The sequence below is a fragment of the Echiichthys vipera genome (genome assembly GCF_963691815.1).
Source record: "Echiichthys vipera genome assembly, chromosome: 16".
Classification (NCBI taxonomy): domain Eukaryota; kingdom Metazoa; phylum Chordata; class Actinopteri; order Perciformes; family Trachinidae; genus Echiichthys; species Echiichthys vipera.
Genome location: NC_139841.1, coordinates 2537864 through 2564746, shown reverse-complemented (window position 1 = coordinate 2564746; position 26883 = coordinate 2537864). Strand labels below are relative to the sequence as shown.

At 42.0% G+C, this 26883-nt stretch overlaps 1 protein-coding gene across 4 annotated transcripts in view; it reads left to right on the top strand.

Moving 5' to 3' along the window:
• dennd1a (DENN/MADD domain containing 1A) overlaps positions 1–26883 on the top strand; it is a 70718-nt gene that overhangs the window by 6919 nt on the left and 36916 nt on the right. For 3 of the 4 annotated variants that reach the window (XM_083929890.1, XM_083929888.1, XM_083929891.1), the window contains exons 3-12: positions 36–79; positions 495–544; positions 7257–7376; positions 9152–9221; positions 10591–10671; positions 11062–11115; positions 16102–16212; positions 17952–18052; positions 25060–25105; positions 26608–26709. In XM_083929890.1, coding sequence (XP_083786016.1) covers positions 36–79; positions 495–544; positions 7257–7376; positions 9152–9221; positions 10591–10671; positions 11062–11115; positions 16102–16212; positions 17952–18052; positions 25060–25105; positions 26608–26709 — 779 coding nt within the window. The remainder of the gene's footprint in view (positions 1–35; positions 80–494; positions 545–7256; positions 7377–9151; positions 9222–10590; positions 10672–11061; positions 11116–16101; positions 16213–17951; positions 18053–25059; positions 25106–26607; positions 26710–26883) is intronic. The other variant, XM_083929889.1, reaches the window with a different exon arrangement.

The following is a 26883-nucleotide window of genomic DNA, read 5'->3' as shown; positions in this document are numbered from 1 at the left end:
CTTCACATCATTTCATGTTTGTCCATTTCTAATAGGGCCTGAGGTGCGAAGGCAGTTCCCTGAAGACTACACAGACCAGGTTTGAAATATATGCTTTACTATCTTTTCTTTTTCATTCTCTCCTTCCTCAAACTTATTCATTGGTTTCATTTTTACCCAGAGTTCTTTCTTTTTTCTTGTTCTCATATGTTGTTTAGAGGCCTAACTCTTAACTAAAACATGTCCCTAACCACTGTTGTGTATTGTTTATTTATGTCAGAGAATTCCCATCTCTTGGGTAACCTGAAAATCCAAGTAATGCCATTACGTTGCTTATTTTGTCCATGTGGGCTTTGCTCTTTCTCTCCCTCAATCATAGATCAATTCCTCAACATTACATTACATCCTTCCCACCAGCCCCTCGATCACTCTTCCCTTAAATACAATAGAACATTATTAGTATATTTTGATAACTACTGCATTGCACTGTATTCTCTGCCATCTTGGTCCCATAGGAAACTCTTCAGACTGTGCCCAAATTCTGCTTCCCCTTCAGCATGGACAGGTACACAAACACACACTTTAATATTGAAGTTTGTTTTGCTTTCATTTTTGCTGAATCTGTCACTATATCCTGCCAGCAGAACATAAGACAGATGATCTTGGAAAAAGTCAAGTTCATCTGCCTCCACCCATTGTTTCTAAAGCCCAGTTCAGACACAACAAACCTTTTTAGATCGGTGCAGGTGAGAGTTGCAGCGGCGTGAACTGACCCGTCTCGTCTGGACTCAAACCAGCTGATGTTGTCGTCTACGACTCAGCTCCTCAAATCGTCAGCAGCTGGTTTTAGAACGTAACACACGTCACCTGTTTCAACAGCCAATCAAGTCTGAGCATAGTCTGCTGGTCAAGTCACTGACAAACTGTCAGCTGGTTGAAAAGGCCGGTTTGAACGTAGGCTCAACGTGAGTGAGTGAGTGAGTGAGTGAGTGGGTCGAGCGAGCAATACAATGAATAAGGAGAGAAGCGCAGTAATCCACAACAAGGCAGTGAATCAGGGAAATAAAACAATATTTTCTCTGTTTCATCACAACTAGAAATGCAGCTGTAGCAAGTATCTCACTGTCTCTGTCCACTACAAATTATATCCAGCTAAAAAAAGTCAGAGGTCAGAACCGAAGTACAGAGAGGAGATGCTATAGAAATGATACACTGTGTCCTCTCGTTCCCTTGGTCTGAACTAGCAGGTTTCAGAACGTTGCCGACCTGCACGCTGCAAGCAGTTAGAAGTTTCAACTTGTCTCGTTGTAAATCTTTGCTCTGAACTAAGCTTTATGGCATCTGACTGATTCCACCGCAACCAAAGGAAAACAACCAGTCGGAGCCGAGCAGTCCGTGATGCAGTGTCAATGGCTTTTCTGAACTCTGAAACTAGGCAGCGCTGACCAATTATGATCAATATTCCGTTACTGTATTGCATATTTCTCATATAATGTTTGTGTCGAAAACACATCGCCACCCACTTAAAATAATGGCCTAGGTCAATTTTTTTCTTCCATCTTCCTGATGCTGGCCTCCTCTGGTAAAATCAACTACATCCTCAGTTGAAGGGTCACTTAGGCATTTTTATAAACTTTTCAAGATGGCGTCCGCTTCAAAAAGAAATACATTCTACCCAGATAGTGAAGTTATTGGCATGATGCAGGACTCGTTCCCTATTGGTCAGTGTTGCCCACGGTCTGTCACTTATTCCAGAAGACATTTGGCCCAAGTCTCGTTCAAAATTGCATAAGTCACAAAGACTTGTTGGTAAATTGACATCTAATCCTCTTATGTTACATAATTGACTGACAGCATTATTTGTATGTCAATAGTCTTCTATTGTCATAATCTATTTGTGTTAAATGATTAATGAATATCATACATTGCATCCGGAAAGTATTCACAGTGTTTCACTTTTTCCACATTTTATTACATTACAGCCTTATTCCAAATTGTATTAAATAAATCTCTGTCCTCAAAATTCTACACATAATGCCCCATTATGACCACGTGAAAAAAGTTTTCTTGAGAGTTTTGAAAATTGATTAAAATTAAAAAACAAAGAAATCACATTTACGTAAGTTTTCACAGCCTTTACCATGAAGCTCAAAATTGAGCTCTGGTGCATCCTGTTTCCACTGATCATCCTTGAGATGTTTCTACAGCTTAAATGGAGTCCACCTGTGGTAAATCCAGTTGATTGGACATGATTTGGAAAGGCACACACCTGTCTATATAAGGTCCCACAGTTGAATGCATGTCAGAGCGCAAACACCAAGCATGAAGTTAAAGGAATTGTCTGTAGACCTCAGAAACAAAATTGTCTCGAGGTACAAATCTGGGGAAGGATACAGAAAAATATCTGCTGCTTTGAATGTCCCAATGAGCACATTGGCCTCCATCATTCGTAAATGGAAAAAGTTTGGAACCACCAGGACTCTTCCTAGAGCTGGCCGGCCGTCTAAATTAAGCAATCGGGGGAGAAGGGCGTTGGTCAGGGAAGTGACCAAGAACCCGATGGTCACTCTGTCAGAGCTCCAGGGTTCCTCCGTGGAGAGAGGAGAACCTTGCAGAAGGACAACCATCTCTGCAGCAATCCACCCATCAGGCCAGTATGGCAAGAGTGGCCAGGTGAAAGCCACTCCTTAGTAAAAGGCACAAGGCAGCCCGTCTGGAATTTGCCAAAAGGCACCTGAATGACTCTCAGACCATGAGAAACAAAATTATCTGGTCTGATGAGACAAAGATTGAACTCTTTGGTGTGAATGCCAGGGGTCATGTTTGGAGGAAACCAGGCACTGCTCATCACAAGGCCAATACCATCCCTACAGTCAAGCATGGTGGTGGCAGCATCATGCTATGGGGATGTTTTTCAGCAGCAGGAACTGGCAGACTAGTAAGGATAGAGGGAAAGATGAATGCAGCAATGTACAGAGACATCCTGGATGAAAACCTGCTCCAGAGTGCTCTTGACCTCAGACTAGGGCGACGGTTCATTTTTCAGCAGGACAACGACCCCAAGCTCACAGCCAAGATCTCAAAGGAGTGGCTTCAGGACCACTCTGTGAATGTCCTGGAGTGGCCCAGTCAGAGCCCAGACTTGAATCCGATTGAACATCTCTGGAGAGATCGGAAAATGGCTGTGCACAGACGTCTCCCATCCAACCTGATAGAGCTTGAGAGGTACTGCAATGAAGAATGGGCAAAACTGCCTAAAGAGAGGTGTGCCAAGCTTGTGGCATCATATTCAAATAACTTGAGGCTGTAGAGGCTGACAAAGGTGGTTCTACAAAGTATTAAGCAAAGGCTGTGAATACTTATGTAAATATGATTTCTTTGTTTTTTAATTTTAATACATTTTCAAAACTCTCAAGATTTTTTTTTCACGTGGTCATAATGGGGCATTATGTGTAGAATTTTGAGGACAGAGATTAATTTAATACAATTTGGAATAAGGCTGTAACGTAATAAAATGCGGAAAAAGTGAAACGCTGTGAATACTTTCCGGATGCACTGTATACTCTATATGTGGTTATCTGTTTTTCTGTTTTTTGAAAAACTTGAAAATATGAAGGCATTTTAATGTACTGTTTAGTTGTAAAATTAGAAATTTGGTGACCAAGTCGAGCCAAAACCAAGCTCACCCACAAACCGACCGGCCGGACAAGGTTTCTCTTTTTCCAGCTAAACAGTACACGGAGATATGTTTCTGGAAACACTTTACGTGAGAAATATGCAATACAGTAACTATATACTATATATACAGTTGTCCTTATCCCTCTATGGCTCCATATCATGTTGCCATAGTCACTGAGCCACACAGTTTTCTTTTAGCAATTCAATCACATCTGAAGGATCTGATGTAAATCTCTCGTAACTGAACCCCTCCCACATATTCTGTCATACAGAAATCTGTCACTTGACTGAAGATAAAGACACTCACTGTTCATGCACAGAGACATACACAAATGTATATACGTTCATTCACACATTCACATAAACACACACAGCCACGCTGACACACAGACACACACACTCACACCTACACAAACACTAGCTGTCACTACAGAGACATGGCCGGGCAGCGAGACCTGAGGTACAGAGGAGTCTAGAGGAAGCTACCTTTGGGGGGCCAACCACACTGGGAGAGGTCCCAGTCCAAGGTCACAGGGAGCACCGCCACAGAGACCACCCCAACCCAGGCAGACAGGAGCCTCCGCACCAAAGTGCAGAGCCCTCTAGCTGCCCGGGCCAGAACTGTCCACCGGACAGCACCCCCCGCGGCCACACCAGAGACAACTCCCAAACTGGCAGGCCCCCTGAGGAAACACTGGAGATTAAAAACTGTTACCTAAAACAGTAAAGGGTTAAAATATGGAGGCTAAAAACACGAGGGACTAAAACAAAAACATAAAAGCATAGAGGCTAAAACATTAAATAGTAAATAAAAGCATAAGAGCATAAGACACAAGGCCATAAAAATAAATAAAAGGTGTTATGTGCTCCTGCCCTCTGGTCCTTGTCAGCACCCATAAGCACCAATAATTGTAGATTCGAAATGCTCTTTTTGGGAAGGCCAGAGAGCAGGGCATTACAGTAGTCTATACGACAAGAGATAAAAGCATGCATCCGTGCTGGCCTGAGAGAGAAACGGGCGGACTCTGGCTATGTTCTTAAGATGGTAAAGACCTATTTTTGTTATATTTTTGATGTGTGGAATAAAACTGAGCTCAAAGTCAATCACACCCAGATTTTTTACAGATTGTGATAGTGTTAATTTCGGTAACTTTGGTAAAAGTTTCTCTTTCTGGCCCTCAGGACCAATGAGTAAAATCTCTGTTTTGTCCTGGTTGAGCTGTAGGAAATTTCCTGCCATCCATGTCTTGATATCTAAAATGCAGTTAAAAAAGACATCAATAGGTCCTGTGTCATCGGGAGACACGGCGATATACAGTTGCATATCGTCAGCATAACTTTGAAAGCTGATGCCGTGCCTCCTGATGACGTCCCCAAGGGGAAGCATGTAAAGATTAAAAAGAGTTGGACCTTAAATTGACCCTTGGGGAACACCACACTTTATTTTGTGGGTTTCTGAGGAACATGTATCCATACTTACAAAGAAGTGTTGATCTGTGTGGTAAGAAATGAACCAGTTAAGAACAGTACCAGAGAGGCCGACCACATTCTTCAGTCTATCTAATAAAATGTGATGGTCTACTGTTTCGAAGGCGGCGGTTAGATCCTGTAGTACCAAGACTGTGAGTTCATTGTTATCCAAGTTGCACCTGATGTCGTTTAAAATCTTTAAAAGGGCTGTCTCTCTACTGTGGTTTGCCCTGAAACCAGACTGACACTTCTCAAAAATGTTGTTTGCAATTAAAAAGTAATTTCCTTGATTGAAAACAAGTTTTTCCAAAATTTTACTTAAAAACGGTAAGTTGGATACAGGCCGATAATTATTAAAGATGTTGGGGTCTAAATTGCTCTTCATCAGAAGGGGCCTCACCACCGCCGTTTTAAAGGAGGCGGGGAAGACCCCCGTCTGAAGAGAGCAATTCACCATGTATAAAAGCTGATCCTCAAAGAATCCACAAAGTGTTTTGAAAAACGGTGTGGGAATTGGATCTAATAGGTAGGTTGTGGACTTTACTTGGGAGAGGACTCGACCAAGTGTCCCCGCATCAACCAGGGCAAAACTCTCCAGTGTTTCCTTGGGTAAAATCAATGAACCAGGTGTGTCAACATTGGAAATCTGTTGGGGTAAAAGACTCGATCTGATGTCATTGATTTTATTTCTGAAGTGGTCTGCGAAGTCCTCACAAAGGGCGTCAGTTGGTGTTTTGGAGGATCTATTAAAATTTTTGTTTGTTAAAATGTCAATTGTGGAGAAGAGGAATTTGTGGTTGTTTTTATGTTCGTTGATTAGTTTATGGAAATGGGAGATTCTTGACTGTTTGATTGCGTTATTGTATGTTTTGAGATGTCCACGTAACATTTCATAGTGAACTGTCAGTTTTGTTTTTCTCCATCTCCTCTCAGCCATCAACCATCCAAAACAATGACAAATAGAGTCCAGAATATTCTCCAGAATAACCTTGAAGGTACTGCATGCGCAAAAGATCTGCTGAAAGGGCAGATTGACTTGAATGTAACATTACTTAGTAAGACTACCACAATGTAGTGAAACTATCCAGCGTGGTGTGTCTTTGGTGAGGAGGAGGAGCCTCTCTGCATCAGCTGGATGTTGTCCAGCAGGTGCTAATTGAGGCTGGACGTGCTCCGGTGGTAAGCCCTTCCCACCTTTGGTGTTGTCAGGAGAACCAAAAGGCTTTGAAGCTAAGCTTGACATTCAAAAGAGCCTCTTTCTTTGTTTCTGCTTGTTATCCACAGCGTTACTGCTGCATAGCTTCCTGATTTCCCAAACTACGGGGCGGGCTGAAAGTCATAATCACAGAACGTGTACGCAATTAATGAATCGTGCATCAAAAAAAAATTGTGTCGTCAAGAGGAATTTGCATTAGGAGTTTAATTAATTTTTTAAAATCTTTGACAGCCCTAGTAATTGACCTTGGCACCAAGTTGCAACTCACCCCCCAGGGCCTTTCTGTGCTGAGTCTGCATGTTCGCCCCTTGTTAGTGTGGGTTTCCTCCTACCAACAAAAACATGTATGTTAGGTCAGTGCTCCTGTCAGTGCCTCTGACCCAGGGGCTTTGTACTGATATCTGTATATAGCTGTCAGAAGGATCATTTTAAGGTGGCTTTACTGCTCCTGGAGAGTGGAGTTTCAAACTTCTGAGTGCTCCGTGTAGAACAGCAGGTCCGCTGTTACTGCTGTCACCTTGTCTTTTGAAGCCAGCTCTGAGTGTGTCAGGAGGCTTTTTGAGCAGCTTGCCTCTGTATTTCTTCCTCTCTTCTTCAGTGGCAAAGTCTTCTGCGTAGTAGATCACCAGGCTGTCTGAACTCAGTTCATTTTTTCAAAAATAAAGATATGTCTCTTTCCTTTTCTTATCTTTGTTGTTGTTTTGGTGCTGTTACCAGTTAGCTTGCTAGGTAGCTAGCTTCTCCAACTGTTTATTTTCCATTGACTTGCCCACTTGGTTCCCATAGTCTTCAAGTTTAATATAATGTAAACTTTAGAAAGTAATTCAATTTAAAATCAATTTAATAATTTTCTAAAGTAGGAGCTCTTGTTTCACTCTCTCTCTATCTGCCGTCTTAACCTCTCACTCTGCAGTCTGACGGTCAACCAAGTCGGCCAGAACTTCACGTTTGTGTTGACTGACATTGAGAGCAAACAGAGATTTGGCTTCTGTCGCCTCTCCTCAGGTGCCCACACCTGCTACTGCATTCTCAGGTAAGTTTGTGTGTGTCTGTGTGAGTGTGTGCAGTCAGCGTTAGCCAAATATACAGCATATAACAGTGCCCCCAATAACATCATACCCTTCACTGTCTAACTAGTCTATAAAAAACTAGTCTACAAATCATCTCCAAATCTATCAACTCTTCCAGAATGTGTGGATGTCTCCAGTCTCCTCTCCGTTCGCTCAGCTAAAATATATGCAAATGTATCCTATTCACATTTATGTTACAAATATCAGGTGTAATTTTTGTTTCAATTAATATTGGACAATGATGATAACATTACTATGAGTCACTCATCAGAATAGGGGAATCAACTCTGCTGACTCTGCTTACTGGCAAGTGGAGGAAAATGAATCTTGTTGTCTTTCTCTCATTGTATGTGCAGTCAAATCTCCTCCTCTGAGTCAAGTAACAAGTGTGTGTGCATCTGTTTGTTTTGTTTTCGTGTGTGTGAGAGTCGAGCCACTCACCTGAAACATTAAGAAGAGCTCTAAAAACACCCAAAGGATCTGGCATTTCAGTCTTATATCCGCCCAAAAAGTGCCTTCAATTGGATATCTCCAAAATGAGCAAGGAGTTGTTGTAGAAGATGGATAAAGTGCAAAGGGTCCAACAGTATGTCCCAACATGAAATATTCACATGCCTCTTTATGCTCAAGTCAAGGTAAAAAAAAAACAAAGTGTACTAGCTAATGTGCTTAGATTGACCAAAACAATTTAAACTGAGCTGGAGTAGTTCACTTCAATCTTGTGGCGATATGTAGTAGTTAACTGGATGAAACTCCAGTTCTGTGAATACATGGTGAGCCCTCTATTTTCAATGGAACGTAGGCTGAAATGTTTTATGTGCAGGACCAAAAGATTGCTTCCTTATTGTCCAATGATGTATTTACTAATTAATAATCATGTAAACCGTGAAACCGTGATATATCCTATGATAGTAATATCAAAATCTTGTATTGTGTCATCTCTAGTACAGATGTGACTCTGAGAAGAAAATGGGAGGTGTGTACTTATGAGGATTAAGGACTGGTGTGACTGAGGGAGTATTCAAATACAATCCCGTTCTTGCTCAACTGAGTTGGTGGTTGCATTTTTGCGACCAAAATTTGAGAGTATGTGACTGAATTTTTACCAGATAAAGTAGCCAGTCTCAACATGATTTTACAGCTTCCACACATGGGATGAACCTGTCTCTGCAGCAGAAAGAATGTTGATGTCATGCCATCACCATGTTCTGTGCTATCTGGTGGCGTACCAGAAAGAAACCACAGCACCAAGTGAAAAAAGTTAGTCTGGAGCCCTGTACTGACAGTGGCACGAGAGGCCAGGGAATGGTCAGGGATAGTCAGGCCAATCAGAGGCTGCCCTACAGTCTGCACTACATGAGTTACACCGCTGTCAACGTCCCTGATGATATTAATGGATTCATTCAGACCGTTGTTAATTTTTCTTTGGGGGCGGCACACACCTTTTCCACCATCATCCACCACCCAGGGCTTTGTTCTGAGCCCCCTGTTGTTCTCCCTGTACACACACGACTTTGTCACCACTTTTGAATCCAAAGGCACACACTTGGTGGAGTGTCACATGCCAAGTACAAGAAGGGTAATGCAGTGTAATGCCTTACCTTTCATCCAGCCAGACCTGATTTGAGCTTCTCTAACAAGGATGTTTGATGAAAAAATGGTTAAGATGCGCTGTTACTAACATACAGTGTAAAGCTCTGCTTAGTAAAAGTAGAAAACACCATTTTTGTCCCCTCAGTTACCTGCCCTGGTTTGAGGTCTTCTACAAGCTGCTTAATATCCTTGCAGATTACACCATCAAAAGCCAGGTAAGTCCTTGACTCATCTTTTTATGGGGACATTGTGTTCCACCAAATTTCTCAACTTCAGTCAAGAATTGGCTGGCAAATGTATTGACTCAAAGTGTGGCTGTATACCAGCTAAATTGAGAAAAAAATCTCTCAACATTTTTCACCCAATAAAAACCTTTATTTTGTGAAAAAAGCAGTGAGCAAAATTAGAGAACACTTTCAGATCCCTCCCAGTTATTGGTGTTAATCTAGCACCTGGTGACAATCCACTTCATTGTTGGACACACCCTAATTATCTGCAGCTCCTGGTTACTTTGCAATATGTCAGGCTGCTCTAAGGTTAAACCCTGCTTATGCAAAGACTCAATAGGGAATCAGTTCAACACTGCAGCTGGAGTTAGTCTCCAGTTCAATGCTGAATAGGGCAAGGACCTGTCTCTGCACAGTGCCTCATCGTTTAAGACTTTTTGGACTGAAAGCCCATTCTGCAGTGACCAAACCTCATCAGCAGAAAGAATAAAAAGGCTAGACTTGCCTTTGATGAGGAGCATGTTGTGTGGACAGAGTAGAACTGGTCCAGAGTGACTTTAGTGATGAGAGGATGTTCCATTTATTTGGGTCTGATGGAAACATTATGTTGGACGTAGGACTGGGGAAAGACTGAACCCAAAGTGTGTTAGGAAGTCAGTTACATTTGGAGGAGGAAGTGTCATGGTTTGGGGATGTTTTCTGCAGCAGGAGTTGGGCCTCTTGTTCAGCTTCATGACAGGGTGAATGTCAATGTTTATGTGAACCTCCTTCAGCAACATGCAACACCTTCACTGCAAATATCTCCCAATCAGCTGCAATTTCCATCCCACCCATGATGTCTGATCAGTGAACTGCTTATTTTCCACACAGTCAACATCAGCTGTCAGTCACAAATCAAATGTATTTTGACCCAACACCTAAAACTTTTCATCAGATCTTTTGATGGTGAAAGACGTCAGAATGTCTTTGATTTGTGACACGAGCTGATGTGGACAAAATAAGCAAACAGTGTGCATGCCCCAGGCACTGGCCAACTTTTTTTCTTTTTTATCTTGCTTTCAGGGCTTCCGTAATTTAATTATAATATTCAGATTTATCATAAATAATTCAACATGGACATGTTTTTAAGATCTGTTAAAGAGGGGTGGAGGTGGGGTCCAAATTCTTTTGCACATTTGAGAATTTAAAAATATATTTGAAAGTAACGCAATAGTTACTTTGCATAGTAACTAGTTCCTTTTATAATTTGTAACTCAGTAACTTATTCAGTTACTTGTAACTGTAAATAATTACTTTATTAAAGTAACGTGCCCAACACTGGTCATTGCATGAATTTTGAAGCTTCTTAATGTTTCAGGAAAGCCAATGGCAAGAGTTCCTGGTGTCCCTACATACGCTCCCCATCCCTGAGCCTGGGGTCCCTGTTCATCTCGGTGTGGTGAGTGTGACACCACATAACATCCCATCTAACTGAGTTCACTTTCAACTGGAATCACTACAACTCTGTTTTCCTCCCAAAGAATAAACATGTCACTGAATGTTAAGTCCCCCTGTTAACATAATACACTTTAGTATAAACTACAAGATTCAAGACAACTTTATATATCCCTAAGGGGTAATTAAGGTAAGGCCGTAGAGCAGACATTGCACAACGACAAAAAAGAAAGAAAAGAGTGACTAAGAATAAATAGATGAATAAGTTATGAACCTAACAGAATAATGATAAAAAAGACAACAAAAATGTACATGTTAAGACAGGATTACTGCACTAACTTTTAGCACACTGCAATGGATTTAAATTAGCAATGTTGTTTTCTGTTTTCTCCAGCATTCCTTTTTCACTGTGCCTGACACAAGGGAACTCCCCAGCATACCTGAGAATGTGAGTGTTGTCACTTCCCTTGTGCAGAAAAACATTCTAGTCAAAATTCTACTCTCTCCATTACATTTGGCTAAGGAAAAACTCACTGTTAATACAACTGATTTGTATCGGTAAGCAGTTACAGGTTAGGTCAATTGGAGATAATAGACATGTTTCTGAACAACATAATCAGAAGTAATGGGTGGCCAATGTTTCAAGAAGGACATACTGTATCCTGACCAAGATTAAACATACCTGGTTAAGAAAAAATGCTCATTTTATTAGGTGGTTTGTAAAGTAGTGTAAGTAGTGTTAAAATTAAGAGTTCTTGCTTGTCATTTAAAGCATCCAGTTATAATAGTAAAATGTAGAAAAAACTACTGGATATGTATTTGAAGCAGATAAAGTAGCCAGCATCCACCCATGGTATGAACCTTTCTCTGCAGCAGGAAGAATGTTGTTGTCATGCCATGACCATGTTCTGTGCTATCTGGTGGCGTACCTGAAAGAAACCGCAGTCGCCTAATGCACGGCTCCAGACTGTGACCACAATTTGAGAGATATCTTGCCAGGCGCGTCGTTAGACCTGGGCATTCAGGGCTATAGCCCCGGACCTCTGTGCCATCATCAAAAAAAACTTAATGATGATGAAAAAAGCCCAGTATAGTAGACATTTATGTGGCTTCATTACAGCAGCCACAGATGCAACAATGTAGCGGGGAAAACTGCAAAAATGTCCACACACTGACAAGTGATAACTTCAAAATCAAACTTAAAGCAAACGGACCTGCCGGTGTTTCGGTTAAAGAGTGACCCTGTTAACTGGAGACTTTCAGCTGAGTGCCTCTGCGGTTGCGGTTTTACTACACCATGGGGACGTGGCTGGTGGCGCACCGGGTTAATCTCGGTAATCTCTTATCTCTTAACTTTCATTTCTTTTCCTACAACGGCATGACTACAAAATGGTGAATAAAATTCTACCCGCACGTGTTTACACAGGCAGGTTTCAAAGACAAATAGATTTGTTTAGAAAATTAATTAGACATAAATATTATTAGGAAGAACCACTGGCTCTCCTCCTGATTAATGTAACAACAAGCAACATATAAACGCCACCAACACATTTACTCAAAACAAAACTAAAGACTGATCAGGTAGGTGATGTTATGTTTAAAAGTGTCATGAAAAGTAAACAGGCATTCACAAGGACAGCTACGCATCTGCCGTCACTATGGAAACCGCGGACGCGGAAAGTGTCAAGTCAAGTCAATCAAGAGATCTTTATTGGCCCCGGAGGGCAATTTGTGGTGCAGCCAGCAGCAAAAAACAAAATTCTACAGGAAAACAATTAGCATCAATTCAACAACAAACAAACAAAGTGCAACAGTGCCTCACTGGATAAAACTGGATAAAAATAAGGAGTTAAAGTGACCACAGTGCTATTAATTGTTAAGAAGGCCAATAGCCAATGGTCAGTCCATCTGGCCGCATTATGTCCAGATTATCGCCATGTCCAGTTAACAGGTCACTCGTTAAACCCAAACACCGGTCAGGAGAGAAAACGTCCGTCGGAGCAGTGATGTCTGCACAGTTTCAGGACCTGCAGTGGATCAGCCCGTTCCACTTGACATCTGGTAGGTGCATGTCAGTGTTTCTAAGGCTGTAGGCTGTTCTAATGTCTCATTCTGGCTGCTGGTGTCTGTGCTGATCTAAACATTAACCTCCTCAGTAGACCTGCCCCGACAGGAGTGAGACATGACCAGGTCTTTCCTGTAATTCTCAAACTACGTCACAATTGTTTATCAGCCAGATTTCAAAGATTTCTCGGGGGAGAAACCCCCGAACTCTGTTTTGGAAAGAACTCTGACTTCTGGGCTACAGCCCGGGATGTTTTCACAAGCTAGTGACGAGCCTGTCTCACCATATCAATATGTAAGAAGCTATACAGCAACAGAGTGACAGATAAGACAGGAACAATATGTAAGCAGTGTAGGAAGATGGTGCCACCAGCACAGTAACACTAACACGTAACCTGTGCGCTCCCGCAGCTAGTCACAGTGTCTGGACTGATCAGTAAATGTAGATACGGTTCATATGTTTAAGAGAAAACTTGGGTGTGAGTCGATCGACTTAATAAAATCGAAACGTATCTGTTTTGTGAGATGAGCGAGTGTCAGTCTACTTTGTAAAATAAAAATTAACAAATAAATACGTTGATTTACATTAACTGAATTGTTATTTCTCAAATAATAAATGAAGCAACTTGGTAAAAAAAATCCTTTAACATTAACAGGAATTGCAGTTCATATGTAAACATTGTAGTTGCAGCAATAAATTGTTCAAAATTTCATTAAAATTCCCGTATATAATCTCTCACTCTCTCATCTTCAACTGCTTATGCGGGGTCGGGTCGCAGGGGCAGCAGCTCTAGCAGGGGACCCCAAACTTCACTTTCCAGAGCCACATTAACCAGCTCTAACTGGGGGATCCCGAGGCGTTCCCAGGCCAGTGTGGAGATATAATCTCTCCAACTAGTCCTGGGTCTTCCCCGAGGCCTCCTCCCAGCTGGACATGCCTGGAACACCTCCCTAGGGAGCTCCCTTTTTGTCACAACGGTGCGGTTAAGAGACTTCAATACCGCCCCCGCTGCTCCGGTTCTCCGGCCAAACTCACGCTCCATCGTTCCCTCACTTGTGAAGCAGACCCAGAGGTACTTGAACTCCTTCACTTGGGGTAAGGACTCATTCCCTACCTGGAGTAAGCAATCCACCAGTTTCCTGCTGAGAGCCACCTCAGATTTAGAGGTGCTAATTCTCATCCAAGCCGTTTCACACTCCACAAACCGCTCCAGTGAGTGCTGAAGGTCACTGACCGACGATGCCATCAGAACAACGTCATCTGCAAAAAGCAGAGACGACATCCTCAGCCCACCAAAACAGAAATTAACAGGATTGGTGACCACCAGGAACGACTCCGACTTACTTCCGGGGATCTGGACACAGCTCTCGCTTTGCGTGTATAGAGATTGGATGGCCCTCAGAAGTGACCCCCTCACCCCATACTCCCGCAGCACCTCCCACAGTATCTCCTGGGGGACTCGGTCATATGCCATCTCCAGATCCACAAAGCACATGTAGACCGGATTGTCATACTCCCAGGCCCCCTCCAGGATCCTTGCAAAAGTGAAGACCTGTTTCATTGTTCCACGTCCAGGACTGAATCCGCATTTTTCATTTGCTAACTTTTGTCACAAGGAGCACTGTGGCCCCCCAACCAGAAATTTTAGGGGCACAGATGGTAACTTAATAATAGATGCAGAAATTAGAATGTGCTGTTTCAAATTCAGTGTCACATTTTTATTGTGCTCTTTTGAAGATGAAACATGATGGTAAACAGGCAGCACCATCGCTTTCATGACAGTACAATATTAAAGAAATTGTGCTCCTTTGAAGATGAAACAGACGTAAACAGGCAGCACCATTGTTGTCATGTCAGTACAATATAAAAAAAATATACCACACATTCAGAAAAAGGGGTGTGACGAGACGATGCATGATATTGAGTCCACGAGAACGAGATGAGACAAAATTTTATTTTATTTTATTTACAGCGGGGTTGGTTTTAGCAGAGAGCTGTGGTGGTGCTGCAGGTGTCTGCATAGCACTTGTGTTAGCAGTAAAGTAAATAAAAGTAAAGTATAACCCCCCCCCCCCAGCCCGGGCCACTGTGGGGGGCCTCGCCGTCCAAAAGGGCCCTGCCCCCGCGCCAGACAACATACGGCACTGCTCCACAGAGAGCGAGACAAGAAGCTGTGACGACCGTCACTCGCTGATCTCACAGATCTATACATTTCCATTTTATTAAGTTGATCGACTTACAACTGGGTTTTCTCACACCATTTGTGTTTTAAACATATGAACCGTATCTCCACTGACCAGATCTGTCTGTGTGTCACCTGCTGCCTCACTCGCTGGACTGGGATGGAAATAAAGTCATTGAATCAGTTAAACACTGTTGAGTTCTCCCTATAGAGCCGACATGAAAACTATTTTGTTTTTTTGTTTTTTTGCTGTCACTCGGCTCGAGAGCTTCCGACAGACGGAGGCTTCAGGTCCGTCAGGTCCTGACACTGTGTCTAGTTGCGGGAGTTCACGTGTTGCGTGTTTGTGTTACGGTGCTGATGGCACTATCTTCTTACACTGCTTACATATTGCCCCTGTCTTATCAGTCACTCTGTTGCTGTTTAGCTTCTTACATATTGTTATGGTGAGACATCAGCTTCAGCATGTTTCAGTCACACGCTCTCAAATTTTGGTCACAAAATGCGACCATTTAGTCCCAGTCTGGAGCCCTGATGAGAAACAATACGTAGGTAAAAATGTCTAACATACATAGTCGAAATTAACACAAGTGTTGAAAGCTGGATTTTAAAACGAATTATTTACATAATAAACATCTAACAATTGATATTTAGATGTTTACTCATTCATTCATTTGTTGATCTTCAATCGCTTGTCCCTGTCGGGGTTGCGGGGGGCTGGAGCCAATCCCAGCTGTTTAATATTGACTGAAAAATCCTCTGAGAAGTCTGGAAATTTGAGTCTGGAAAAGTCTGGAATTTTGAAATGGAAAATGTGTAGGAACCCTGTCAGTATGCGTTGATCCATATTCCACAGAGAGGAACATATTTAGTGTCCATGACCACTGTAAAAAAGCCAATATCTCTTTTATCTCTTATTTTGTTTATTTTTTGTTTTTTTTACTGTCAGTTGCAAGTCTGACAATATTATAGGAGTTTTCTCTGAAGACTAAAAGATTGGTAGTGTATTTGTGTGAAAATACATTTGGCTAGCGAAAACCTCCACTATGACACAGTGTGAATGGATGTTTAGCACTTGTCAATTGAAATAGCTTGTGGATACAAAGTTTTATGACTTGAAGCAAAGTCTTTACCCTCACGACTAACTCTCCTCTTTGTTTTTCTCTTATTGTGTTTGACCCTTGCAGAGAAACCTAACAGAGTACTTTGTAGCAGTAGATGTCAATAACATGCTTCATCTGTATGCTAGTATGCTTTATGAGCGTCGAATCCTCATCTGCTGTAGCAAACTAAGCACTGTAAGTAGTCCCATTCCTGTTTCTTTTCTGCTATAGCTCTGCCCTTGTTGGCCTCTTTTAAAGTATATCTTTCAGTAATGAGTAGATCTGTTTCTTTAAGATATCATGTTGATACTCTCAAATGAAATGTTTCTATTCTAATGTGTCTCAGTATTGAGGTTTTTTTCCAAGACCTTGAATGTACAATATTAATCACTGTACAACCCTCAAAGGGAAATTGTACTTGCGTAAAACAAAGTAAGTTGAAAGCATCCAATTCAGCTATAAATAAACCAATGCCAAACAGTACATGTATTATTATAATATCTGAGACAATCTAATCAAAACAAAATGAGAGGTGGTGATATGACCTGGTAAGAAAGGTATGATTTTCATAGTTTCAAATTCAAATGTGCACAGAACATATGAAATGTACAGTTAATATTTTAACACGTTTAAGGGGTGTAAAGATGACCAATGTACCCCCCCCCCAAAAAAAAACATCTCTCTCCAAAAGAAAGCACCTGATTAAGATGTTCTTAACTTTCTAAGCATAATATGTGCAGCTCATAGCAGCCAAAGCTGCCCAGAACTCCTGAAATAACATCAACGTGCCATCATGACTGTATATGGAAGAGTGTGAAAAATGAAATGGATGCATTAACCCTATATTAATATGAGGGGCTGAGCCTCAATACCAAAACCCAGCTGTAAGCCTGCTGCTGACACACTGTCAACGTACCACACAGGTAGCATGAGCTGCTCAGGTTACAGCTTAATGGATCTACTCACTCACTTATCTTGGGCATCTCTTAAACAACTGTTAAAATGTTATCTATTTCTTTTGTTAGTTAGTGCTTGGTTAGCAAAAGTAAGTTAAAACTAGTTTCTCTCCATGACACACACTGGGCTCCATAGTTTGCCATTATTATGTTTGATATGATTGAAATGGATTCTGTATACTTAATGACACCCAGACACACCAAGCTGACTCCTAAGAACTAGTGCCATGAAGGTCGAGTCTTGCATCGCCTCGTTGCCTGTGTCTCACCCGAAAAAAGAATAGTCTGTATTCATCATTCAAAAAGGGAAACTGAAAGACCAACAGAAGACATTCAAGACGCTACTTAGCCAGATAACTTATTAACAACATAACCGGGTGTTGAAAGAACAATTGATATTAAAGGTTGAATGAGGAGAATGAGCAACAACAAAAAATAACTCCAGCAGTCCTATTTCCAGGTTCGCTGCCAAGTGTGTCAAGTGATCAACCTGCTCCATGTCAAGTGATGTGGCCGCTCATTAGTTGTCATTTCTTAAATTAATTACCAACTTTTTTGTTGATTGAGTAACAGTTTTGAGTAAAATAAATGTTGTGGACAAAACAAGACATCTGAGGACATTTTTTGTCTTTTCTTCTTCTTCTTTTTAACATTTTATAGACCAAACAACAAATCCATTAATAATTACATTCATCAATAACGAAAATAATACTTAGTTGCAGCCCTACTGCTGATTCAACATGTTGAAACAGCTGAGGAGGGCGGACTAGTGCCGGGACACACTACAAAAACTAGGAAGACGGACACTCACCGACAGTTTGCTTGGTGTTTCAGGGCCTTTACAAAGACTCGTATGCAAACACTTACATAAAACCTGATATATTTTAATATGTGTGTATTACAATATTTAATATGTTTGTTTATTTGAAACTAAGCTTTTTAAACAACGTGACATCACATATTCTTCTTTGTCCACAGTTAACAGCTTGTGTCCATGGGTCTACAGCCATGTTATATCCAATGCACTGGCAACATGTTTACATTCCTGTCCTGCCTCAACATCTGTTAGACTACTGCTGGTGAGCATGCACTCTCCAAACCTGTCACTTTGATATGTGAAGTCTGCATGTTGTGATGATGATGATGGTTTTATATTCAAATTTGGGTCAGAAAGTGCTGAGGCCTGACCGATATGGTATTTTTGGGAGTGATACTGCGGCTAATATAGTGAATTTCAGAGCTGCAATGAAAATCAATCGTTTCTATGTAAATTGTGCAAACGTGACTCTGGCAAGGCACTCAAAGGTATTTTCCTAAACAAATAACTTCATAAAAGATTATTTAACATTATTATACATTATATACACAATGTATTACAACATTACATTACATTGTCAACATATTCTAGAATGAAAAGAAAAAATAAAGAATAAATAAAAATTAAATAGATGAATAAATAAATAAAGATCAGAACTGTATGGTGAGTATGAGTCAATGGCTGACCACACTCTGCTGGGCACCATTTCTAAATCTAAAAAACGAGCATTGTTTTCTGCATTGTATGTATGTAAAATACATTTTCATTAGCTGTTAATCCAAACTCAATATGCCCTCCATGCTAATCTGTTGTCTTGAGAAATTCTAATTATTTTGCACATAGATAAGCTACTGACATTAAAATTCAACACTTCCTGCACAGATGTTTTACATGGAAAGTGTTCCAGCAGCTCGAAGGGTAGGCTTTTAATCAGGGTATCTGCAGCTCTTAAAGTCTTAAAAAAGCACTGGATTTATGTTCCAAGGAAAAGAAAACCTGAAGATAGTAAATGTCTATTTTCGGTTGCCTGCTGTTAGATGTAAAATGTTTTTCCATATGACGTTGGTCCGTCAGGAGACCTTGTACACTTGTCTAGTTGTTGTTTCACTCAGCACCATCACACGGTGCTAGCTACAGGAGACAGGAAGCTAATCTACTCAGAATGGACAAGTGTCCATTAAGCGAAAACATTAAGCGATAAGTTACGTGAACTAATCATTTTTTATTGGTTAATCCATCCATCCATTTTTTACTGCTTATCCATGTAGCGGTCAGTTTTATTTGAATTATATCGTTATGAATTTTTATTATACTGAATATATAGTACTGAAAAAATGTGATATAATAGTAAATACATCTCCTGCTTTTGTGGCCAGTGTTATAATTTAATAGTATTCAGTGTAGCGCTACAAAGATGTAGATTGAACATGTTGAACCTGCGGAGTGAAACACTGAGTTTCATCACCTCAACCTTAATGTTTTTTCAATTGAAGTAGAATCTCAATTGAAAATCTTAGAAAAAAACAACAAACAGTATTGAAAAAGTATTAAAAAGAGGAAATGAGAGCAACAGAGTGGTTAGTATGTGTTGGACACTTTACAGAGTAGGTACAGACCACACTCTATGACTTATTTATGATTTACACAGACCAGCACCATCACCTTTTGTGGTGGAGAGGTTTGTGTGTCCCTGTGAACCTGAGGGCTGTGTTGTCTGGAGCCTGGTGCTCCTGGTTGGGTCTCCCATGCCAGAGTGGTCTTAGGCGAGGGGCCGGACTAAGAATGGTTCACAAATACTCTGTGGAACAATGAGGAAGAGACCCTGCCCGGAGGAAGCCAAGGAAGGAGCCAGAACTTGTGCGGGAGGTGGAGCACTACCAGTTAGATCTGGTGGGGCCTAACCTCCACGCACAGTCTCGGTTCTAGAACCATACTCCTGGATAGGGTTGGACACTATTCTTCTCTGGAGTTGCCCAGGGTGTGAGGCGCCGGGCAGGTGTGGGGATTACCCCGGTGCACGAAAGGGTCGCCTCCTTAAGCCTGCGGGTGGTAGGGGGGAAAACTCTGACTGTTGTTTGAGCATACGCACCGAAAAGGAGTTCAGGGTATTCGGCCTTCTTGGAGACCTTGAATGGAGTCCTGCATGGGGCTCCAGTAGGGGACTCCATAGTTCTGCTGGGAGACTTCAACACTTATGTGGGCAATGATGGAGACACCTGGAGAGGCGCGATTGGGAGGCACGGCCTCCCTGATCTAAATCCGAGTGGTCGTCTGTTATTAGACTTCTGTGCTAGTCACGGCTTGTCTATAACGAACACCATTTTCGAACATAAGGATGCTCATAAGTGTTCATGGTACCAGAGCACCCTAGGCCAAAGGTCGATGATCGATTTTGTGATTGTATCCTCTGATCTGAGGCCGTATGTTTTGGACATTTGAGTAAGGAGAAGGGCAGAGCTGTCAACTGATCACCATCTGGTGACGAGTTGGGTCAGAGGAAGGGGGAAGATTCTGGACAGAACAGGTAAGCCCAAAGAGTAGTGCGGGTGAACTGGGAACGTCTGGAGGAGGCCCCTGTCCGAGTGATCTTCAACTCTGGTATCCCTGTGGAGGTTGGGGGCATTGAAGCGGAGTGGGCAATGTTCAAAGCTTCCATTGCATTCCATGCAGCGGTGAGCTGTGGCCTCAAGGTCTTAGGTGCCTCAAGGGGCGTTGACCCTCGAACACAGTGGTGGACAACGGTGGTCAGGGAAGCTGTCCGACTGAGAAAGGAGTCCTTCCAGGAAATGTTATCCCAGAAGACTCCGGAAGCAGTTGCAAGGTACCGATGGGCCAGAAGGGCTGCAGCCTCTGCTGTGTCAGAGGCAAAGCAGCGAGTGTGGGAGGAGTTCGGAGAAATCATGGAGGAGGACTTTCGGGCGCCACCAAGGTGTTTCTGAAAAAAACATTCGACATCTCAGGAGGGGGAAACAGGGAACTGTCCAAGCTTTTTACAGTAAGGACGGGACGCTGGTGACCTCAGCTGATGAGGCAATTAGACGGTGGGAGGGGCGCTTTTAGGAACTCCTAAATCCGACTTACACTCCCTCTTTTGTAGAGGCAGAGCTGGAGGCTGATGGGGAATCATTGTCAATATCTCTGGCGGAAGTCACTGAGGTAGTCAAACAACTCCACAGTGGCAAAGCCCCAGGGATTGATGAGATTCGTCCTAAAATGCTGAAAGCTTTGGGTCGGGAGGGGCTGTCTTGGTTGACACGTCTCTTCAACATTGCGTGGAAGTCTGGGACAGTGCCAAGGGAGTGGCAGACTGGGGTGGTGGTTTCCCTATTTAAAAAGGGGGACCAGAGGATGTGTGCCAATTATAGGGGTATCACACTACTCAGCCTCCCGGGTAAAGTCTACTCCAAGGTGCTGGAAAGGAGGGTTCGTCCTATAGTCGAACCTCAGATTGAAGAGGAACAATGTGGATTCCTTCCTGGACGTGGAACAACGGACCAGTTCTTCACTCTGGCAAGGATCCTGGAGGGGGCCTGGGAGTATGGCCATCCATTCTACATGTGCTTTGTGGATCTGGAGAAGGCATATGACCGGGTCCCCCGGGTGATACTGTGGGAGGTGCTGCGGGAGTATGGGTTTAGGGGGTCACTTCTGTGGGCCATCCAATCTCTGTACACTCAAAGCGAGAGCTGTGTTCGGATCCCCGGTAGTAAGTCGGATTCGTTCCCAGTGTGGGTTGGCCTCCAGGGGGTGCGCTTTTTCACCAATCCTATTTGTGATTTTCATGGACAGAATATCAAGGCGTAGTCATGGTGGGGAGGGGTTGCAGTTCAGTGGGCTGAGGATCTCGTCTCTGCCTTTTTTTCCTGATGGCATCGTCGATCAGTGATCTTCAGCACTCACTCGATCGGTTCGCAGCAGAGTGTGAAACGGCTGGGATGAGGATCAGCACCTCTAAATCTGAGGCATTGGCTCTCAGCAGGAAAGTGGTGGATTGCTTACTCCAGGTAGGGAATGTGTCCTTAGCCCAATTGAAGGAGTTTAAGTACCTCGGGATCTTGCTATACCGCAGCGTTGTGACAAAAAGAGAGCTGAGCGGAAATGCTCTCAATCTTCGTTCCTACCCTCAGCTATGGTCATGAAAGCTGGGTCATGACCGAAAGAACGAGGTCACGGGTACAAGAGGCCGAAATGGGTTTCTCAGGAGGGTGGCTGGAGTCTCCCTTAGAGATAGGGTGAGAAGTTCAGCCATCCGTGAGGAACTCGGAGTAGAGCCGCTGCTCCTTTGCGTTGCAAGGAGCCAGTTGAGGTTGTTCGAGACACGTCTAGCTGGGGAAGGCCTGTGGGAAGACCCAGGACTAGGTGGAGAGATTATATCTTCACACTAGCCTGGGAACGCCTCGGGATCCCGCAGTTAGAGCTGGTTACTGGGCCGGGGAAAGGGAAGTTTGGGGTCCCCTGCTAGAGCTTCTGCCCCTGCGACCCCACCCCAGATAAGGGGTTGAAGATGAGTATGAGTACAGACCAAACAATTCCACCATAGAGTACGGTGACAGACATCTGTCTTGACCGGTTGGGGAGGAAGAAAAGGAGAGAGAAAGAGAGAAAAGATGGAACGGATGTATATATATAGAGAAAAACTCAAGGACAGAGAGACAGACACACTTCCAGAGATAAAAGCAACCACAAAGCAACAGTAACTATAATAATAGTAAGTAGTGAATTTGACTTACACGTTATGGCAGTTAGTACAGCAGAACAGCAAGAACCAGGCACAGCTAGGGTGACAGAACATAGCAGAGATGATAATTATGGTGGCAAACATGAAGTTGAGTTAGTTATTATGGTAGAACAATGTATTATAAAAATAGAAAGAAGTCTAGTCTACAAGAAGGAGTCAGCAGAGAGGTCTCACAGCAATCAAGGAGAATTTATTGAATCAAGGTTTGATACACTCATCACAGAGTTCCAAGATCACAATACCAAAATTCTCAAATTCCAATTGTCTCTTAACAGAACTTCCCGTCTTATACCGAGGTCCGCGTGCTGACAACGTTTACACGCCCCATTAGATCTTTCCAATACACACTCAGGACATTTACAATCAGTGGCGTCTACTTTATGTCCAGGCGTCATCATGCCGAAATACAGTTCTATTGTTTTCTAAACAGAATGTGTGCTTATCAGGCCCATGTCCTCAGTGCACAGTGACCTAGTCCTGTTATTCACTATCTCAATCATGTTTTCTTCCACATTACATGCATTGAGTATCAGCAACAGGATTATCCCCCGCAGACTAGGCCTATAACAGCATCATTAAGCATGCCAAAATCAGCTTAAAAATAACAACATAGCTAAGGGCTTGTATCTATAAGCTTTATCAAAGAGGACATTTTTAAGTTTAGTCTTAAATATGGGGACAGTGTCTACCTACCGAAAAACATTTGGGAGTTGGTTCCATAGGGGAGGAGCTTGGTAGCTGAAGGCTCTGCCTCCCATTCTACTTTTGGAGACTCTAGGAACGACAAGTAGCCCTGCATTCTCAGAGCTCAGCGATCTAGTCGGGTAATACGGTACTATGAGCTTTTGAAGATACGACGGAGCCTGACCAATAAGAGCTTTGTACGTAAGGAGAAGGATTTTAAATTCTATTTTAGATTTTACAGGTAGCCAGTGTTAAGAAGCTAATACAGGAGAAATATGTTCTCTTCGATTTGTTTTAGTCAGTACACGAGCTGCAGCACCTAGAAGTAACAAATGCATGGACTAGTTTTTCTGCATCTTTCTGAGACACAATGTTCCCAGTTTTTGCAATATTACGCAGGTGAAAACATGCAGTCCTTGTCGTATGTGAGAATCGAAAGACATATCCTGATCAAAAATAAACCGCAGATTCCTTACTGTGGTGCTGGAGGACAACACAACATCATCCAGAGTAACAATATCTTTAGCTATTGAGCTTCGGAGGCCTTCGGGGCCAAGCACAATAACTTCAGTTTTATCTGAGTTTAACATCAGAAAATTGCAGGTCATCCAGATTTTTATTTCCTTAATGCACATTTGAAGTTTAGCTAACTGATCGGTTCCTTCTGGTTTGATCGACAAATATAATTGTGTATCATCAGCATAACATTGAAAATTTATGGAGTGCTGCCTTATAATATTTCCTAAGGGAAGCATTTATAAGGTGAATAGAATCGGTCCAAAGACAGAACCCTATAGGACTCTGTGACTGACTTTAGTCTGATGGAGGAATTGTCATCTGTAGCAGGATGCGATGGTCAATAGTGTCGAAGGCAGCACTAAGATCTAGTAAAACGAGTACAGAGACAAGTCCTTTGTCTGAAGCTATTAGTAAGTAGTAATTGTTAGTTAGTAATTTTTACCAGTTCTATCTTAGTGCTATGATTCGCTCTAAATCCTGACTGGAAGTCCTCAAATAACTCCATATTATGTTAAAAGTCACACAGCTGATTGGCGACTAATTTCTCGAGGATCTTAGAGAGAAAAGGAAGGTTTGATATAAGTCTATAGATGGCTAGAACCTCTGGATTAAGACTGGGCTTTTTAAGAAGAGGTTTAATTACAGCTACTTTAAAAGACTGTGGTACATAACCTGCTGATAAATTCACATTAATCATATCTAATACAGGAGTGCTAAATAAAGGTAACACTTCTTTATGTAACCTAGTTAGAATAGAGTCTTGGAGACAAGAAGAATTAGATGATGAAATAGTAGAGGTTAATTTTTTAAGGTCAATTGTAGTAAAGCAGTCCAAGAATATATCAGGTCGTACAGTTGTTTCTAAGGTTCCTGGGTTTAAAGAAAAATTGGAGCCAGTCGAGTTGATTTTGTCTCTAATAGTTATAATTTAATTATTAAAGAAGGTCATGAAGTCGTTACTACTGAGGGTTATAGGAATACATGGCTCAGTAGAGCTGTGGCTCTCTGTCAGCCTGGCTACAGTGCTGAAAAGCAATTTAGGATTGTAAATGTCAGTGTTGATGTTCATCAATCACTATGCAAAACAACTTGACAAACACCAATCCATATTCCTTTATCATTGTAGTTTAAACATGCAGAGTCATATGTGGGAAGTAACTGCACAGATCCAGGAGATCTGAGGGACTATTTGAAGAACACTGTTTTACCAGGATATACTATCCGCCAGACAAAGCTTGACATGCTGAGTAGAATTTTCAGCGACTGTGGTGTTTAAGTTCCAGAACCCAGCTATTATGTCAGGAATAACTGTTTGTTCTTTTTTTCAGTGCCCCAATGCCTTACCTCATTGGAGTACATTCCAGCCTGATGGAGGTAAGTGTCTATCACTGGCACAGGGGTACCAGGGGCCTCATTTATAAAACTGTGAATAGGATTCATGTCAAAGGTGGTGTACCGACAAAATATAGGACGTGCATGTGCATTAAAATATTGGGGTTTATAAAACAGTTTGCACCCACAGATTCTTTTATAAATCAGAATAAACTCTAAATGTGGCTCAGAATTGGCAGCTCCATGTCGCCCATCGATGCCTATAAATAGTCAATGAAATGTTCCAAATTAATATTCATTCACACTGACATCATGACAAACACAGAGAGTAAAACAGAAAAACCCCACTCCAATCAACATTCTTGTTGGAGAGGTTAAAAAAACAAAAACATGTTGTTTGGAGGACACAGTGCAGACATTACTAAAGACAAAACGGCTGTAGAGTGGAGACATGATGCGGTCACAGTTAATGCAGAGTCAGAAGGTCGGACTGTGGTGGACATGAAAAGAGATGAATGAAAGCATTTTCATTCTCACTCTGTGCTCTCATAGCAAGACGAGTGCAGTCAACAGCACAAATTAATTTTGGAAAAACAGGACACTTACACCTTTTTATTTCCCTGTTCCAAGAGATCCAAATGAACCATGAGATTGATTTATTGATTGATCTAAAAAGCTACAGGTGTGGGGATTAATCTAATTTCTAATAACCAACACACTGAAAAAAAATAAAAATGAACCAAAGCCATAAAAATAAAGATTGTATAAAACATTGTGATATATGATAACCATATTCAAACTGTGCTCCTGTCTGCCAGACGTAGGACCCGATAACAGCATTAGTGTGTAAACATTAATCTTCCTGTTTGCCATATTGTTTATGAGAATATACTCCATAACATGCACGTATTGTTTAATATTTACAGAACATATTTATGAGTTAAAAGTTTTTTTTTTAGGTATCTGCATTTGGGGTGGCTGAGTGGTTAGAGCAGTCGCCCCATGTTACGAGGCTAAAGGTCCTCGAGGTAGTGGTCGCTGGTTCGACTCCGACCTGCAGTCCTTTGCTGCAAGTCTCCTACCCCTCTCACTCCATTTCCTGTCTGTCCTTGAAAAACAGCCACAAAAAAAAAAGATATCTTCATTTAAATTTATGACGTCTTGGTTTTTTCCACTGCAGAGAGAATCCATCAAACAGCTGTTTGAGCATTAATTGTAAGAATGGCTTTTGTGAGTATTTCATATGATTTAATTAGGCAATATTTTGATTTATTTTACACAATGGTCTCAGTTTCACAGTTTCTAGTGTTTCATGCTTCTTTGCATATGCCTGGAGGACCGCACATTCTCCCATCAAGTTGGCTTTTTCTAAATCCCAAAGTTTGCTTAGAAAGTGGCGTATGCCCTTTATAAATGAGGCCCCAGGTCATTCAAGATTCAATGTCAACATATTTTACCCTTCCTCATCTGATACTGTCAGGTTTCAAAGAGTCTTACAAGGGAGACTTTGTGTCTTCTGACGACCCTGTTTCTGATGCTTGTAGAAAGTTCGAGGGATGGCTCTGGATGATGTTGTGGTTCTGAATGTGGACACTAACACCTTGGAAACACCCTATGATGACCTCCATAGCCTGCCCAATGATGTGGTGAGGAGCTACTGAACAGTACACTATAGGCCTTCTCACACTACATTCTCTATTCTCATTCTCAGGGCAAACTTAGCCCCTTTTCACACTAACATTGTTAACCCAGGGTTATCCTAAACCAGTGCTATACAATTCAAACAGCACTTCTGCTCGCCCTGGGTAAAGTGTCAATTG